We start from the raw sequence: 18208 nt of genomic DNA on the forward strand, positions 1-18208 counted from the left end.
CAGTGTACATTATTAAGAGACAAAACAGCTCTTTATGATGTTCTTAATAAAATGCATATGGTTAGACCCACAGTGGATGGCTCCAAGTTCCAGTGTGAGCTTGGTGGTAAAGTTGATCTTAAGATAACTGTAAATGGAGAACAAGAAAATATTAAGTCAGATGATGTTTACTATGTAATGATGCAACTAACTTGTTATCCGTAAGTGAAATAGTCAAGAAGGCAAACATAGTAATCTTCAATATAAATGGAGCAACTATATGAGTAGTTAACCAATATGGGGAAGTTATAGCTACAGTGACAAATGTAAGGGAAATTTTCACGTTAGATACTGCTGAAGATGTAGGTGAAATTGTAAACCAGTCTCTGTACTGTGCAAAAGGTTTCTTATGACACAGAAGACTTGGACACTTAAACAGAAAAGGCACATTATTATAAAATGATATAGTGACAGGACTGGAAGACTGTGGTATGTGTAAAGAAATCTGTGAAATATGTTTACAAGGGAACCAGAGTGCATTATCCTTTAAGTCTAGCAGTTAATACATATGGATAATTGTTGACTGATATAGTGTGAATCTATAGGAGGAAGACATTATTTTATTGCCTTTATAGACAACTATTCAAGATATAAACTATGTTTATTTTTTAAGTTATAAATATCCATTGAGTGATATTTTTGAGAATTTTTGTAATATGGCAGAAAGAGAAATGAGAAAGAAGATTAAAATTGTCAGATCTGATAATGGGACAGAGTAGACCAATCAAAAATTCAAGAAACATTTAAAGAATGTAGGAATTAGACACCAAACCACCATCAAGATACAGTCCAACCCAGAATGGAGTCACAGACAGAGGAAATAGGACTAGTGTTGAAAAAGTTAGAAGTAAGTTAACTGTTGCTGGGCTACCTAAATGTTTTGATCAACTGATTGCCTACCAAAGCAGTAAAAAACAGAACACTTATGGAGTGTCGACAGGGAAGAAGCCAAATTTAAGAAACTTAAAAGTTATTGGATGTGAGGTTATGGTACAGATCCTGAAACAGTTGACGGGAAAATGAGACCAAAAGTATAACAAATATATTTTTGTAGGCTATTGTGAAGACTTGGAGGGTACTGACTCATGAATCCAATGAATAAGAAGATACTCACTAGTAGAGAAGTTGTAGTTTTGGAGAATAATAAGAACAAAATAAAAGAGGATCATCAAGACATCAAGAAAGTAGAACCACTTCATTCAAATTGAAAAGATACAGAAAATGAAGCTGAAGAGGAAGGAGATGGCAATGAGCACAAAGATACATTCTATGATGATGAAGTTCTAGAGGATGTAGAAGAGGAAAAATTATTTTGAGACATTCTTTTCATGTACCTAAACCTAAAGAATACCCTGATTATTAAATGTACATAAACAACCTTTTAACACTGGACCTACAACAGTTGAAGAGGCTCTGAGTGGTCTGAATTCTTAACAATGGGGAGAAGCTATGGAAAGAGAATTAGAATCATTTTGTCAAAACAAAACTTTTGAATGGGTTGATATATCAGAAAGGAAAGAACAGTTACAATCGTGATGGGTGTTTAACATAAAAATTCCTGAGAGTGCTACACCAAAATATAAAGCATGACTTGTATTCAAGGGAAGTTCACAAAAGGAAAGGATGGACTACAGAGAAATGTTTTTGCCAGTGGTAAAATAGGAACCACTCAGATATCTTTTAGCCCTGGCAATAAACGAAAATTCACTAATTCACCAAATGGAAGTAAAACAGCTTACTTAAATGGGAAATTAGATGAAGAAATGTATGTGATCCCACCAGAAGAAACTAGAAAAACTTGTCTAGAAAAAGGGAAGATTTGGCAATTGAAGAAAAGTATTTATGGGCTGAAACAGAGTGGCTACTGCTGGAACAGATGTCTGCATGAAACCTTGCTAAAGATAGGTATGAAACAACCAAAGACAGATCCTGGTCTCTATTATAGAAGAAGTAAAGAAGAGATCACGATTGTGGTTATATGGGTGTATGATTTCTTCATTCTAAATAAAGGTGAAGAACAGATGAACAATTGTAAAAGACAATTAAGAACCAAGTTTAACATGCATGACTTGGGAGGGGTAAAATTGGGGTATGAAAATTTTTAAAAATAAGAAGACAGAAGAGTTACGCATAGACCAATGATTTTACGTGAAGAAAATTTGAAAAGTTTGGCATGAGTGACTGTAAACCCATTTCTACACCTATAGAACCATGAACCAAGTTAACAACCAACAACCATATAGTGGAGATGCTGAGCCACAGACAGGCACAACAAAAAGACTGTCACAAATAAAGCTTTCGGCCAGTAAGGTACCATAAAAAGGAAGACATAGAACTTGAGGGCTATAGTGATGCAGACTGGGGAAGTGAGCTGGAGAGCAGACATTCAATTACTGGATGTTGTTTTAGATTAATGGGAGGACTTACACTCTGGTCCTGTAAAAGATAGAAAACAGTAGCCTTGAGCATTGTAGAAGCTGAGTATATGCCTCTGTCAAACATCAGTTCAAGAAGCATTGTGGATTAGGACTTAAATAAGTGATATGGAGCCTAATATCAGTATTCTGTGACACCAAGGGAGCTATAAACTTAGCCAAAAATAATGTTACTAGTGCCAGCACCAAACAAATTGATATAAAGCACCATTTTATAAGGGATCACACAGAACAAGGGAATATTGAAATAGATTGTTTATGCACGGAAGAGATGTTGGCTGATCTATTAACCAAACCTATGAACAAGGAGAAATTTTGGAAAATAGTGAGAAAATATTGTTTGACTTGTGAAAGAAACTTCCGAAATATCTGTTCAAAGTGGGGTGTTGGGATATATGAACTACATATTTCATATGCGAATGTGTGTGCGGCGAAGTGTACTGCATGGAGTGTAATAGACCTCTATGACTATGCTTTGTATACTCTGTGGCATTACCTTAATTATATACTGTAATGTGCTATCCTATGTAGCTATGGACGTTAAAATTATTCCTGCATTTTTCATATTCAGAGTTACTTATTTAGCTGTGCTAGTTCCAACAATGCCCTGTGAAAACTAGAGTTTTGCAACAGTTGCCAGCAGGATCTTCTTGCTAATACTGGTGGTTGCTTCAGATATCGCAATGGACAGGACAGTATCTCTGTCCACTGCAGTGAAGACTTTACTGTCGAAGTACTGCATTCCCCCTGATCTCAATATGAAATAGAGAAAAGAAACATTCATGTAATAAACAGCTGTGGTATGATACAAATTAAATATATGAATAAAAATCAATTGGCTTTACATGCATTACATTTAATTATGTCATCTTCTCACCTGTATTTGTTAAGGGAGTAAGAACAGCAGTGTGACAGCGTAGTGATGCTAGGTGTGCCAAATTTGTTATAAAAGTCAGTAAATTACTCAATGGACAGTATTTTTCAGTATAGGTATTTTGTTCATTCCAAGCAAGTATTGATTCATGACATCATCATCTAGACACGAGTTGACTGTAATCTGAATCTGTTTTAGCATACTAATAGTTTCTTTCAGGTGATAAATTTTAGTGATTATGAGATACAAGTTATTGAAGTTTATTTAGAATGGGAAATGTTAATTAGTAATTGCAGGCCATAAATTATCTGTTTAATATAAAGGTGTTTTGAATTTCGTGAGCATGAAAAAGTGTGAATTTATGTGCGGCTTTTACTCTGAGATGAGTAAAAAAGTGCATGTGTACAGTTTGCTGACCTGCACGGTGAATTTTATTTTTGTGATTGTGACTCGTATGGAGACAAATCCAGTTTCATTTAGACTTTCGTGAGACAGACATATCACAGCATTACAAAAGAGTCATTTAGCCTATTAGGAAAAACGGAAACGTGCGTACTCGATTTGAAATATGTTATACACTAGTGTGTGATCGAGCTGTCCAGTGAATCGCGTACAATAGTTGCAAACACACTTGGACTTAATGCATGAAGTTGGAAATTAATTTTGAGACAAGTGCTAATTTTGACAAAAATGAACTGAAAGTTTATTCAAACTATCGAGGTTCTGTTTTAATTGAGACACCTTGTTGATCACATTGCTTAGCAACACTGTAATGCAGATTAATTAATTCATTAGAACGATTTGAAATGTAATAAGTCCCATTACACATACAAACCATTACACGAAATTTGCTGACCGTATGAGAGTGATTTTATTTCCAGAAATGCCAATAAACTGGCGGTTTAAAAAGTTTAATTACTAACTGTTGTGTAACTTCACTGATTGTCCCACACCACTACTGAACTTGTTGTATCGTGTCTCTTCACAAGAGATCTCAAGAAGCCAGGATAAACAAGAAGCAAGAAGAAGACTAAAGAAGAGGCATCAGTATAACATTTTCCAATTCTCTGTTACACCATGTAGGGAATAACAAATGTATATAAACAGGGGCAATAAGAATGGTCACAGGTTTATATGACTCATGGAAGAAAGTCATAGAAATTCTGAAAATCCTGTCCAGCCGCACTTGAAGATAGATGATAATGATCTTCCCAAAACAAACTTACAGTGTTTCAAGAATTGGTATTAAGAATATAGTGCACCTCCACAAATATTGCTCCTACAGAGCGCGTGAAGACAAGAAATGACTATTTACATCAGCAGAGAGGCATTTAAACAATTCTTCCTGCACTTCATTTGCAAGTAGAATGTGAAGAAACCCTAGTACATGGTACAATGGGAAGTACTCCCTACCATGCACTTCACGGTGGTTTGTAGAGTACAGATATTATCCCAAATCATTTCTGATAAATGAAAAGTTATTGTTACGTCTCTAATGACCTTGAACTGACAAGGTTAAACTCTAATCTTCCTTCCCACCTTACCAAGAAGAAATGTTGAGGAGCCATCATGAAATGGTTTGAGAGAATTTACCAGTGGATACAACTCAAGTAAGTTATTTTTAAAACATGTGCAGTTGAGTTTCTGGAAAAGTGAGAATTACCACTACTTCCTCAAAATTTTCAGAGTGACCCTTCTCTAAGTATTCGGTCCCCCAGTTAATCATTTTACAACTATTGCCAAAGGAAATATTTTTTTACACACTTTTTGTATCAGGCAGTATCTATCTTTCATGTTTTAACAAAAAATAGTAGACTAACTATTGTGTAAGTTTCATACTATGCACATGTCAAGGGGTGTTTTAATGTGAGAATATGAATATGGCTTTCTTTCATATATGCAATAATACTTGTGCAAGAATTTTTGTTATGTTTCAGTAATGGAATATATTATGAAGCAAAGAAGGCTGGTTTGTTAATGAATGGGGCTACAGTATTTCTCCATGGACAAGCAGACAATTTTGTGGTCAGTATCAGCTACTGAGATAGTAATTATCCTACTCTCCTTGCCCCTTTTCTATTCTTTTCATCAAATGCATAAAATGTAATTTAACATTCTCATCTTGCAGGCTTTCTCAACATGGCTGATAAGGTGTGAAGATTTGGACTTCTGACCATGTCATTACAGTAAATGTGTTGTTGCCTTTAAGGTTAATGGGAAAAATGAGGAACTCTATAAAAACACTGTGCACATTAATTGTTAAATCTCAAGTTGACTTTTAAAAACATGTTGTTCAAATATAAGTGGTTTTTGAGACAAAAACACATTTTTATTTTGTATATGGCCCTTGAAGCATTTACAGAAACAATAAGTTGCATTTAAGTCACAGCTGAAACATTCTATTTCAGATCTGAATTTGTGTGTTGTGATAGATTTATCAAATAACTTAATTGGACAAATAAAAATCTATGCAACAAGCTGTGGCTGAACACACATATAAGAAAACATTATAATTAAGCAAGCTTTCAGAGCCAGTGGCTCCTTCTTCAGGAAGAGGGGTAGAAGGTCCTTCTTCAGGCAGAAGGGTTGAAGGGGGAGGAAGAGAAGTGAAGGAAAAGGACTGGAGAGGTCTAGGAAAAGGGATAGAGTTTGGGAAAGCCACTCAGAACCACAGGTCAGGAGAGACTGACTAGATGCGATGAGAAGGAAATCAATCCAATCTATCCAATTAAATTATTTTATCAAAAATTGATTGTTTTCATTGATATATTTGTCAGAACATAATTGTAAATTTCATCATTACAGATCTTTAATACACTGTTCAGTATTAATAATTTATATGTTGCTTGTCAGTGGGTGACAAAAGAATTAAGCCCCCATTTCAAACTTTTGAACACTGTCAGAAAGTTCTTTCTTTACATTCAGTTCCTTTCATCTCAAAGAAATAAGATCCAGGAAGTAGTAATATTCCAGAAAACAATAAAAATACTTTTTTACAGTTAAAAGGGCATCAGACTGATATTTTAACATCATAATTTTCATTCTGCACACAGAAAACATTCCTTTGTGAATCTGAATTTATATAAAAGTTCTACAGAAGAAATGTTTACAGTTTGCTCTGTGGCAGTACAGTGAATGTAAGCTATATTCATATTTGTATTAATAGTACCATTGGTCAGACATCTTCTCCTACTAGTGAGTAACACCTCCATGAATATTATTGATAACAGCTCTGATTTATAAAGATATGAGCAGTCCTCTGCTATCATGATCACCTGTCATCTACAACTCTCAAATGTAATACTTGCAAACCTAAACTTCTGCAGCTGCTGGTAAACCTACATAATGCTACATGGTAATACACTTTTTCCTGAGGATGACTTTTGATTAGCTGAATTGTTTTCACTAGAGCATCACATCAGCCTTATGCCTCATACTATGAATGACAAACACAAATATCACTATGCTGTATTACCTTCCCGAACACACTTAACCATATTCCGCAACTATATTGACAGCCACAACCCACTTCACTCCATGCCACAGTAAAGGCGTTTGCAATTATTACTACCTCCAAAATGAAGGATCAATTATGACATGAGAACTTATGTGAAATTTCATGATTCTGCATTGGGGACACCAGTCAAAGAGAAGTTTGATTAAGTATAATCAAGCCTGAAACAACACACAAACAAGTATATTATTAGTCAAAAAATTACATAACTTGCTTGCATAATGGGCAGAGCCTGCTAAGTAGGAGACATCGACGCAGACATCTTGCATGAAATAGGTGACCACAAGGAGTCACTCGGGTTGCAAGAATGCTCATGTCGTCGAGACACACGGCACATGTTGGTGTGTCTGCTAATTGTTTATGAGATGCCAAAGGAAACTGTTGTAGCATACGATACTGTTGAATCAGTGGCATCACACATTCTTCCAATGCATAGTCACTTGCTGCCCAAACATTATGATACCTGAAAATGTATAAAACTGAAATGAATTTTTTTTTAACTTGAGAGAATAATTTAAAATTGAATTAAAGCTCTTAACCTGAAATGTCAAACTCACACAAATAATATCATCATGAGATTTAATGGAACATACTATTACCATACGCAAAATTTAAAATGCAAGAGCATGTTACATCACTTTCTCCTTTTATATTCTCTGCTGCATATACTAAAAACATTCCTTATGAAAGATACCTGATATTAGATATTTATGCTGGTGACTTTGATAACTGGATGAGAGCAATCTACCGTGTTACTAAGGCTTTCAAACATATTTTTTGAGTTTTGCAAAAAGAATTTTCTGTCCTCAATCTCATTAATTGTTATAATTTTAGCAGTTCTACAACAATTATTTTACTTCAAGCATGAATTAACACATTTTTAAACATTCTAAACATTTCATTAGCTCATAAATCTTTCAGAAACTTTAAAACATCATTAGCTGATGACAGAATATGCAAAATGTCAAGTAAGGTAATATAGGATTCGTTGCATAAGTTTCAGAAGTGTTCAACTTAGTTTTCAGTATTTTCTATCAAAATACTAGAAAAAAGTACTTGTTTTCTCAATTTTCTAATGAAGAAGGTAATGAGATAAGATGTAGCTCCCTTGCTAACCATAGTTCATAGCATCATCTTATAAGGCGTCAGCATATCTGAATTCCATGTTAAGTAGATTAATTTGCAGTAGGGATGCCCAGTGCCTATATTCTTTTATGGTCCAGTGGAGGAAAGCATCAGTATTTTTTAGCAAGATAAATTTTGCTGCATAATTGCAAATCATTGTGTACACTATCTAAAAGTATTTGTAGCAAGAATTTCATGTGCTGTCACTAATCTTAATTACCCACTTTCCCAGCATTTTAATAATTATTGATTAGTTACTGGCATCAGTATGCATCCTACTATTTGTCAACTCTCACATCTCTCAACTGGAAGAACAGGTGCTGGATGACACACAAAATGGTCATTGTCTAATAAAGACATGGAAGTCAAGTGATGGAATTCTCTTCAAAGTAAAGCCATTCATTGTTTATGTCTCCAAAGAAATAAACAAATTCTGGTCCACATTTAATGAGCTAAGAAAAGTTAATGTACACCACAAATTTCACCAGTCCCATGCAACCTCCTCATGGAGATACAAATAGGGGGCTAATATTCACAGAATGTGCAAGGAGAACATATAATCATATTTCACTAAAATACTGCATTCAAGATATTCAATAATCTCATACAGAACTGTAATGTTACATACAGTAAAAAAGGTAGGTGTAAATGCCATCAACATAAGAGATGAGCATTACAGGTGTTTTGTAGGCCCAGTTGTTAAAAACATACGCTCATATCCATAAGTTATGAGCTCTTTGAGATTCCTCAAGTAATGTGAGGTACAGTGACTATGGATAGACAAATACATGACCTGGTAACATTCTGACGCAGGATATAGGGAGACGGGTACAAGATACACAAGAAAACTGGGTGCAGGCAATGGGTAGCTTTTACTAAATGTGGTGTCCTCCCTGTGATGGCATAGCATCACACGGCAATACAGAAAATGCCAGCTTGTGATAATGCCCCCCATTCATTCATTCACTCATTGTGTTCTATAGAGCCCAGCAAGTTGGAGAACTGTTAGCAATGTGGATGAGCTGTTACTTTAAAGGCACCCTCCCAAGGTCAGCAATGCTCCACGGTGGTGGTATTAGGCTGTGATTCCTCAGTCTTGAGCGTTTCGTACCAATGAAATTGAAGTTCAAAGAGCTCTCACTCTATATATGTGATGTCTTTATGCTGCAGGTACTTGTCTACCACACCAGTCCTATGTGGTATGCCATCATTATTCATCAGACAGAACACATGTCCATAAGCACCAAAAAAAGGAATAAATATTGGTCTGCATGGTGTCAGCCCTATTGGATAACAGTCATCACAGTACTCCTAAGGAAACATATGCAGAGGTGCACATGCTCACACCAATGGGAACTTTTGTCCACTACACTCTCCCTTTTCTACAGAACTGACAGAAATGCATCAAGTCCCATTTGGCAAGAATTACTCTCTAGACTAAACTGTGATGTATATGTGAACAGATCCAACACCATTCATTCATTCATTTCATTCCCGTCCCTGGGTTCACACAGTGGGCAGGATACCACATTTCTTGAATGATGCAGTGCCTTTGAAGGAAAACAACCTAAGTCAACAATATGTCATATGCCAGAAGAGGCTGCCATGAGGTTTCTAGCCAGGCCATGTGATATGTCACTTTGATGTCTTCAGGCACTTGCAATATATTTAAAATATTGATGGTGGGTTGTAATATATGGCTTACCTGGCCCTTACAGCCACTGAATGATTCCTACTTCCTGGAATCTTCACCATGCCTGTAATAAGGCAGCTTGGACAGCATTCAACTCCTAGCCAACATTGCACTGAATGGTTGGCCTCTAATCTGCCAGCAATGCAATCATAACAATTTTATGAAAAGGAAAGATTGCTACTCTCCATACAGTGGAGATGTTGAGTCATAGATAGGCAAAACGAAAAGACTGCTAGACAAGTGAGCTTTTGGCCAAAAGGCCTTGTTCTAAAGTAGACAACATATACACGCATTCATGCAATTACAACACACACACATGAACACTGTCTCTAGCTGCTGAAGCAAACTTGGCAGTTGTTCACCATTCAGCTTCAGCAGCTGGAGACAACAGTCGTGTGTGTGAGTTGTGGTTGCGTGAACATATATATATATATGTGTGTGTGTGTGTGTGGGTGGGTGTGTGTGTGTGTTGTCTACTTTAGAATCAGACCATTTGGTTAAAAGTTCACTTGTTTGACAGTCTTTTTGTTTTGCCTGTCTGCGACTCACTATCTCTACTATATAGTGAGTGGCAGTCTATCCTTCTTATAACATTGTCGTTATCCACCCCAGATTTTCCATTGAATAATCCAGTCATGTATGAAGTCATCAAGACATTTCTGCTATGCCATTCTGTTGCCCTAGCACTTGAATAATACATTCCCAATGCACAAAACATGCAGTCAGAATCACAAGTACCCAAGACGTATGCCCAGATACACTGTTGCAGATGTAATAAATGATACCATATTAGTGTACCACATAGGTTGTGTGTTTCCATTTTGTCCCTCCACAGTTTAGTTTACACAATGATGCCATGCTGTAAAGTTTTTTCATGCATCTGGCAGATGCATTAATTCACCCACTGCCATGGGCATATCACGATGTCATGTGAGTCTATCTACTGATGCGGTTCCACACTTGTCCAGCAGTTCTCACTGTTCTCTCAAGCCTTTGATATGCAACATTGATAGTACAGTGATTGACATTTCTGTGTATATGTTTTTCGATCTGGATCACTATCTGTGATGTTGGTGCACGTTTAGGATGACTTTCGCTACCCTCTGGACTGTGCTTCTGTTTAGTCACATTCACTTTGTGCACTCTATCATCACTTGATGACAGGTGTTGACAGATGTGAAAATTACCGAACTATCAGTTTAATAAGTCACAGCTGCAAAATACTAATGCGAATTCTTTACAGACGAATGGAAAAACTGGTAGAAGCGGACCTTGGGGAAGATCAGTTTGGATTCCATAGAAATGTTGGAACACGTGAGGCAATACTAACCTTACGACTTATCTTAGAAGAAAGATTAAGAAAAGGCAAACCTACGTTTCTAGCATTTGTAGACTTAGAGAAAGCTTTTGACAATGTTAACTGGAATACTCTCTTTCAAATTCTGAAGGTGGCAGGGGTAAAATACAGGGAGCGAAAGGCTATTTACAATTTGTACAGAAACCAGATGGCAGTTATAAGAGTCGAGGGGCATGAAAGGGAAGTAGTTGGTTGGGAAAGGAGTGAGACAGGGTTGTAGCCTCTCCCCGATGTTATTCAATCTGTATATTGAGCAAGCAGTAAAGGAAACAAAAGAAAAATTTGGAGTAGGTATTAAAATTCATGGAGAAGAAGTAAAAACTTTGAGGTTCGCCGATGACATTGTAATTCTGTCAGAGACAGCAAAGGACTTGGAAGAGCAGTTGAACGGAATGGACAGTGTCTTGAAAGGAGGATATAAGATGAACATCAACAAAAGCAAAACGAGGATAATGGAATGTAGTCAAATTAAATCGGGTGATGCTGAGGGGATTAGATTAGGAAATGAGACACTTAAAGTAGTAAAGGAGTTTTGCTATTTAGGGGGTAAAATAACTGATGATGGTCGAAGTAGAGAGGATATAAAATGTAGACTGGCAATGGCAAGGAAATCGTTTCTGAACAAGAGAAATTTGTTAACATCGAGTATAGATTTAAGTGTCAGGAAGTCGTTTCTGAAAGTATTTGTATGGAGTGTAGCCATGTATGGAAGTGAAACATGGACGATAACCAGTTTGGACAAGAAGAGAATAGAAGCTTTCGAAATGTGGTGCTACAGAAGAATGCTGAAGATAAGGTGGGTAGATCATGTAACTAATGAGGAGGTATTGAATAGGATTGGGGAGAAGAGAAGTTTGTGGCACAACTTGACTAGAAGAAGGGATTGGTTGGTAGGACATGTTTTGAGGCATCAAGGGATCACAAATTTAGCATTGGAGGGCAGTGTGGAGGGTAAAAATCGTAGAGGGAGACCAAGAGATGAATACACTAAGCAGATTCAGAAGGATGTAGGTTGCAGTAGGTACTGGGAGATGAAGAAGCTGGCACAGGATAGAGTAGGGTGGAGAGCTGCATCAAACCAGTCTCAGGACTGAAGACCACACAACACAACATCATCACTGACCAGAGGAACTGACTGTCCACCAGTCTAAGCATTACCACCAGTGGGAGTGATTATAAACTGTTCCTATTTGCTGAGGAGTGAAAACTGCCCAGCCCTCTCCCCCCTCCAAAGATGAAATCATGGTTGTGGTGACAAAGTGATCTGGAGCATAGCCTTAGGTCTAGGTTGTCAGATGGTGACAGTCTGAATGTGAGTTGGTGAAACTAACTATTGTGAATACAAAATCAAGGCTGTGGTAAAAGATTGATGTGCATATCCTGACTCTTCTTCAAATACTGTCTCCGTGTTGTGTAAACTGAGTTTCTGATATGACTTTTTTGTGGAGTGTTTACTGAAAAATGTGGGGTAGCAGTCCACAATTAATATGGTGTCCATAAAAGTGTATGGTTGTCTGTTGCACATGTCTCATTATCTCCCACTCAAATGCAACATTAATTTGATCTGTGCTTAAAGGTCCAAAGCCCACAAAGAACAATATTGTGCTCTATAATCTCTTTATCCGATGTCTAGACCTTAAACACAATCTGAACACTTAAGAATAACATTAATTTGTATTCACTGGATATGAAATGAAATGAAGTCCCATGCTTCTTGACAGAGCGTAGGGGAATGATGCGGGAGACTCGCACCACCATACTAGGTAAGGTCCTAATGGAGGTGGTTTGCTGTTGCCTTCCTCTGACCGTAATGGAGATGAATGATGATGATGAAGATGACACAACACCACCCAGTCATCTTGGGGCAGGTGAAAATTATTCAATTCAAAGGTATATAGTAGATATAAGTTTAGTTTTAAAATTTATTACATTTTGTTTTCAGTTTTACATTTTCATAGTTATTGTTTTTATTGCATTACTGTGTTGAGTTCATTTATTTCATTTCTAAAATCTTTTCCGCTTGTATTGAAATTTTGTCAAATTTGTGTCTTGCTGTGTCATGATAATGGACTTGATCGTTTTTAATTATGAGTTTTTTGGCAGCGATAAATGTGGACAATATTTTTCTAATGTATTAGAAAACAAAAGGACATAGACTTGGCAACTGATTATTTGCTTATTATTGATTTGGTGGAAGAAGGGTGATTTTGCTTTTGCTTTCACTTTAACTATTCCCAGTGTGGGCATTGGTGTAGCACTGAACACAAAACAAACACTGCCCTCGGCACTGAAAGAGAACTTCACAGAAGCGCTTTGCTGCTTTTTCTGGGATGGCTGGTAGGCATGGCGCCATCTGCAGTGGTGGGCTGGAGCAGCGGTGGGCGTTGCCGTGGGCCGCTGCCCTCCCTCAGCTGGGCTCCATCCATGGCGGTCAGGTTGGCAGTGACGGCAAGCGGCAGGGGGGGTTGGCATGGCTCTCTTGTAGGCTGCTTCTATGGCAATTCTCAGGAAGTTCGAGAATTCTGCTTTGTACCTCTTGGATCTTATGGCTTTATTGTTTTCCTCCCATAAGTGCGAGAGGTATTGCATGACATCTTCTTGGTTTTGTTCTATTACTGCATACACTGTTTAACCTAAAATCCAAGTGGTGCTTTGTTTCTTTGGTCTGGGGAAAGGTTTTATGTCCGGGGTGGTTAATAATTTGATGTTTATCCTTTCAGGTGTACTTCTGTTTATCAGTGGCATCATCGTTTCGCATGTCTCCCATATTTGTTTCCTTTCTCTGCATTGGAAGTGATGTTCCAAAGTATCATTTTCATTACAGGTCTGACATTTTCCTGATGATCTGAGGTGAATTGCCACTAACCTTTCATTTGTGGGTGCAGTGTTGTTTATTGCTTTGTACCACGTTGCTTTGACGTTAGTATTAAGTGTGCTTTCCTGCAGGTTAAGCCACACTTGTCTCCAATTGTGCGTGGGTTTCTTGGATACAATCTTGTTCCATTTCGTTTCTCCTCTTAGTTCCACATAGAGCTTTTTGGTCATCCTCATTCTTGCATCTCCTGCTGTGCCTGGTATGTAACCTTTTTGCATGAAGTATTCTCCTAGGTATTTTAATTTGTAGGGTACAGCTGGTACGTTTACTGGTGCTTATTCTGAGGCTGGTTGATACCTATTTATCAGGGCGGCTGTGAGGCTGTTTGGGTTGTTCTCTGTAATGCTGATCGGGCAGTGTATCAGCAGTGTGGCACAATCAAACCTGGGACCCTGTGCTCGGGAAGTGAGAATGCTACCATGAGACCATGAGCTGTGGACTCACTGGATATGAGTATGTCCAAAAGACAACATGCAGAGTAACATTATATAATCTTTCCTTCCATCATTTGGATTTAGCCTCTCATTAATTTTATGTTGCCTTTGGGCATGAAACTTCATATGAGATGTCAGTAAAGCTATGGTGGGCTCGTATAAATCCCAGATACAGTTTTCATAATTTTGTTTCCATTAAATTACATTTGCAAATAAACTACTTAAGTTTCTATTAAGAAAACAAGAAAATGTGTACATCAAGTAACTTTTAATAAAGCTACAGTGAATACATAATAAACAATCCCCTCACACTTCCATTATGAGGTTTTTAGTTAGTTACTTGTTCCATTGATCAATTGTACAGAAAAACCGTTATGATGTGCAACATGTCAAAAGGCAAGGTGCAGGTTAGTAGCATCCATGTCTGTGAAGTTATGTCACCATAACCAAATGGTATAAATAAAAGAAAAGTTGTTTAGAAATACAGTTTGTATATTACTTACACAAGTATAATACGCAATAACTGGTATTTTGGCCCAGCTAGGATGGAAGCCAGGGCTGAAAGAATCACAGCACCTCCGCTGAACAGTACAGGGAGCCAGTATTCTTCTAAGCCTTCCAAAACTGTCAAATCTAAACTAACCATAGCTTCTATAAGCCAGTGGTTCACGGCAGGCCTTGCTGTGTAGAAAATGACAAAATTATAAAATGAGATAAAAATTATGTTATTTGTTCAAAGTTTCACTACATCACAGTGGTTAAATAAAATTATTGTCATGAAAGCTTATCAACTGATTACAAGCTAGGTTAATGGACAGATCAGAAAGAAGACTTGTAAGAAAAATAATGGCAGTAATGCAAACAAAGGATTGTTTGAAAAATAGAGTACTGAAGAAATCTATCAGAATATCCAGAAAATACTAAAAGTAATAATGGAATGCAGGTTGATCTTCTTTTTACATTCTGAGAAAATGAATGGGAAGGATTACCAATTCTAATATGTCTACAAAAATAAATCATCAACATCTTAGATCATAGAGGCTAAGAAATGCCTGAATAGAAATAATTTTCAAGAATCAAAAATGACTGAAAGAAGTTTCTTTAGAAAAAATGTGTTAAACTTAGAAGAGTTCGAAGGTGGGGAAACCAAGAAAATAAGAGCACCTTTGATGGAAAAAGAAGAGATGAAATAATGATGGAAGGACAGGAAATAACAATGAAAGGAAATGGTCTGAATTTGGAATGTGACCATCTTTGGTCAACCCAGAAAAAAAGTTGAATAAATGCTTCACAGAGTTCCTGCAGGGTCAGATTTGTATTCAGTCTCAAGTTTTCAATAACTTCCACCCACTGTCATCATCAGGAGAATTAAGCAAGCTGTTAGGTACTTTCTTCAGTTGGCCAAATTAAATCATGAAGACATCATGAAGTCATCGAAATTCTGTACACTACCAGAGGTTGTGTCACTGTCTATGACTGTAGAATATTAGTAGTAATGCCAATTCTGTTAGATCACAGATGAGTCAACTTACTTCTCTGTTGTGTTTCAGCATCTAGTGCCCAATTTCCATGTACCACTTTGGGTGTAGACATTGTCCTTGTTGAAGTAGTTGTTACAGATCCGTATCTCGATGACTTCTTTGATGACAGAATCCCAGCAGGTACATTATGTTTGACGAAATGCAAATATTATACCATGCAGCTACTTACTGAGATTCTGTCATCAAAGAAGTCGTTGGGCTCAGAATGAGTAACAACAACTTCACCTGGGACAGCAGCTATACCCTCAGTGCTATGCTGAAATGGACTTGATGGTGAAAAGCAACAGAGAAATCAGTTGAGTCACCACCTTCTACTGAAATCAGGTGAAATTTAACAGTTCATACTTCTTACTATTTCAAAGCTAATTTGGATTGCTTGATCAATTGATATGTCATTAGGTAGGATCCATGTAATTAATTTCATCTTTTGAGCTCTGTAACATAATTCTCAAACTTCATGTCAAAGTACTCACTAATATTACTTCCACTGATTGGTAGGAACATTATTGCAATTTGTTTAACTACAATTAGAGCTTTTCATTTATGAACAATATAGTAATTATAATGTTTGAAACCAGTAACAACTATGTTTGTCATACTGTCTGCTTACTATGTTAGTGGCTAACACAACAGCATCTAATTACCTCATTGTTATTGTAATTAATAAAACAAAAACAGATTAACAATGTAAGCAAAGTGTTTATTTGGGTTGTTGTATATATATTGAAATTCTGTGCACACTAAAAAAATTATGTACTCATATTTGAAATACGAAATATGGTAGGAATATTTGGTTTAAAGTAAATTCAGAGAAATTAACAAACATGTAATAATTCTTGTTTATTAGTATAATTTCACTTTTTTCATGAAAACAATTGTAGCCATTAGGTGATAATATTTTTTGAAATTATCAACAACTTCTGTAATAGAAATTAGCAAATTTGCTGTACACATCATCAACTGTTAGGATGAGTATATAAGACCCACAAGAAATTGCATGGGGAGTCCAGTACAATGCAAGATTTTGAGGAGCACTCTGTGCTGTAATAAATTGTACACTTTAAACATTAACTGACTTGACATGTCTTTTGGGAACTGCAGCATTCTGTGGTATGTCCTCATTTAAGAAAATTACAGGATGAATCATCTGCAGCAAAACAATGAAATGAAGGTAAGTTCTGGTCAATGCTTATTATTTTGAACACACTGAGTTGCACCCACCCAATTTTAAGAACATTTAGTTTGGGTACTGTTAAAAAATTACATTTTGTACAGATGTTTACTCTGAATAATTTTCTTTTGACAACATTTATCCCCTGCAAGTCGGTTACACCACACAGCATCCCTAACAATGTTTTTCAGACACAGACATAATCCCTGATAGCACATGGAAGTTTGAGGTTTTCTGACCTCTTCATAACCTAACTCAGCCATCTAAATAAAGTACCTAACAGCTTACTGAAATCTCCTGATGAGGATGATAGAAGAAGTCGTCGAAAGTTTGAGACTCAATAGAAGTCTGATATGGCAAGAACACCGTGATGCATTTATTCAAGAATGTTGTCACAAAAACTATACTGTAAAAACAAAATGTTTTATGAACTTTTCATGCTGATATTTAATAAATTAGGACAGAAAAAGGACAGACCCTAAACAAGTTACATATTAAATATGGCTAAAAAAGATAAAGGTACTAAACATTGTGGACAATGTGTTTCAGCAGGCTTTAAACTTAATGTACAGAAACCTTTCTCTTATACATATCATGGAACATTTATTATCATGAACATAACATTATAACAAAATTTACATGGGATAAAGGAACTACTGCAGCACCTCTATTATGATTTTGTGTAATTGTCCAAATCAACATTCACATTCAAATGTGATAGTTATTGGTATTATTATTCATAGTAGTTAGATCTGGGTACTTTGGAAATATACACTCCAAGGAGGGGGGATGGGAGAAGCCTGGTGCACCTTGAAGAAATTATCTAAACAGGACAAAAATTGGTACATGTGACGTACATGTACAGGCATACAAATTATTATAGTTTCAGAAAAATTGAATGATTTATTAAAGAGCAAAATCTTCACAAACTGAGCAAGTGAATAACAAACTGGTCCACTTCTGGCTCTTACACAAGCAGTTACACTGCTTGGCATTGACTGATAGGGTTGTTGGAAGTCTCCTGAGGAAAACCGCGTCAAATTCTATCCAATTGGCACAATTAGACTGTCAAAATCCCAAGCTGGTTGGAGCTCTCTGCCCATAATGCTCCAATTGGGGAGGGATCTGGCGACCTTGCTGGCAAAGGTAG

General features: G+C 36.7%; 1 protein-coding gene across 1 annotated transcript in view; it reads right to left on the reverse strand.

Annotated features, from left to right (window-relative positions):
- Positions 1-6071: 6071 nt before the first annotated feature.
- Positions 6072-18208, reverse strand: part of LOC124595405 — a 70490-nt gene continuing 58353 nt past the window's right edge. The window contains exons 7-8 of the mRNA XM_047134169.1: positions 14850-15027; positions 6072-7325 (exon numbers count right to left, since the gene is read on the reverse strand). Of these exons, the coding sequence (XP_046990125.1) occupies positions 7064-7325; positions 14850-15027 (440 nt within the window). The 3' untranslated portion in view covers positions 6072-7063. The remainder of the gene's footprint in view (positions 7326-14849; positions 15028-18208) is intronic.

The sequence above is a fragment of the Schistocerca americana genome, chromosome 1 (genome assembly GCF_021461395.2).
Source record: "Schistocerca americana isolate TAMUIC-IGC-003095 chromosome 1, iqSchAmer2.1, whole genome shotgun sequence".
NCBI lineage: Eukaryota > Metazoa > Arthropoda > Insecta > Orthoptera > Acrididae > Schistocerca > Schistocerca americana.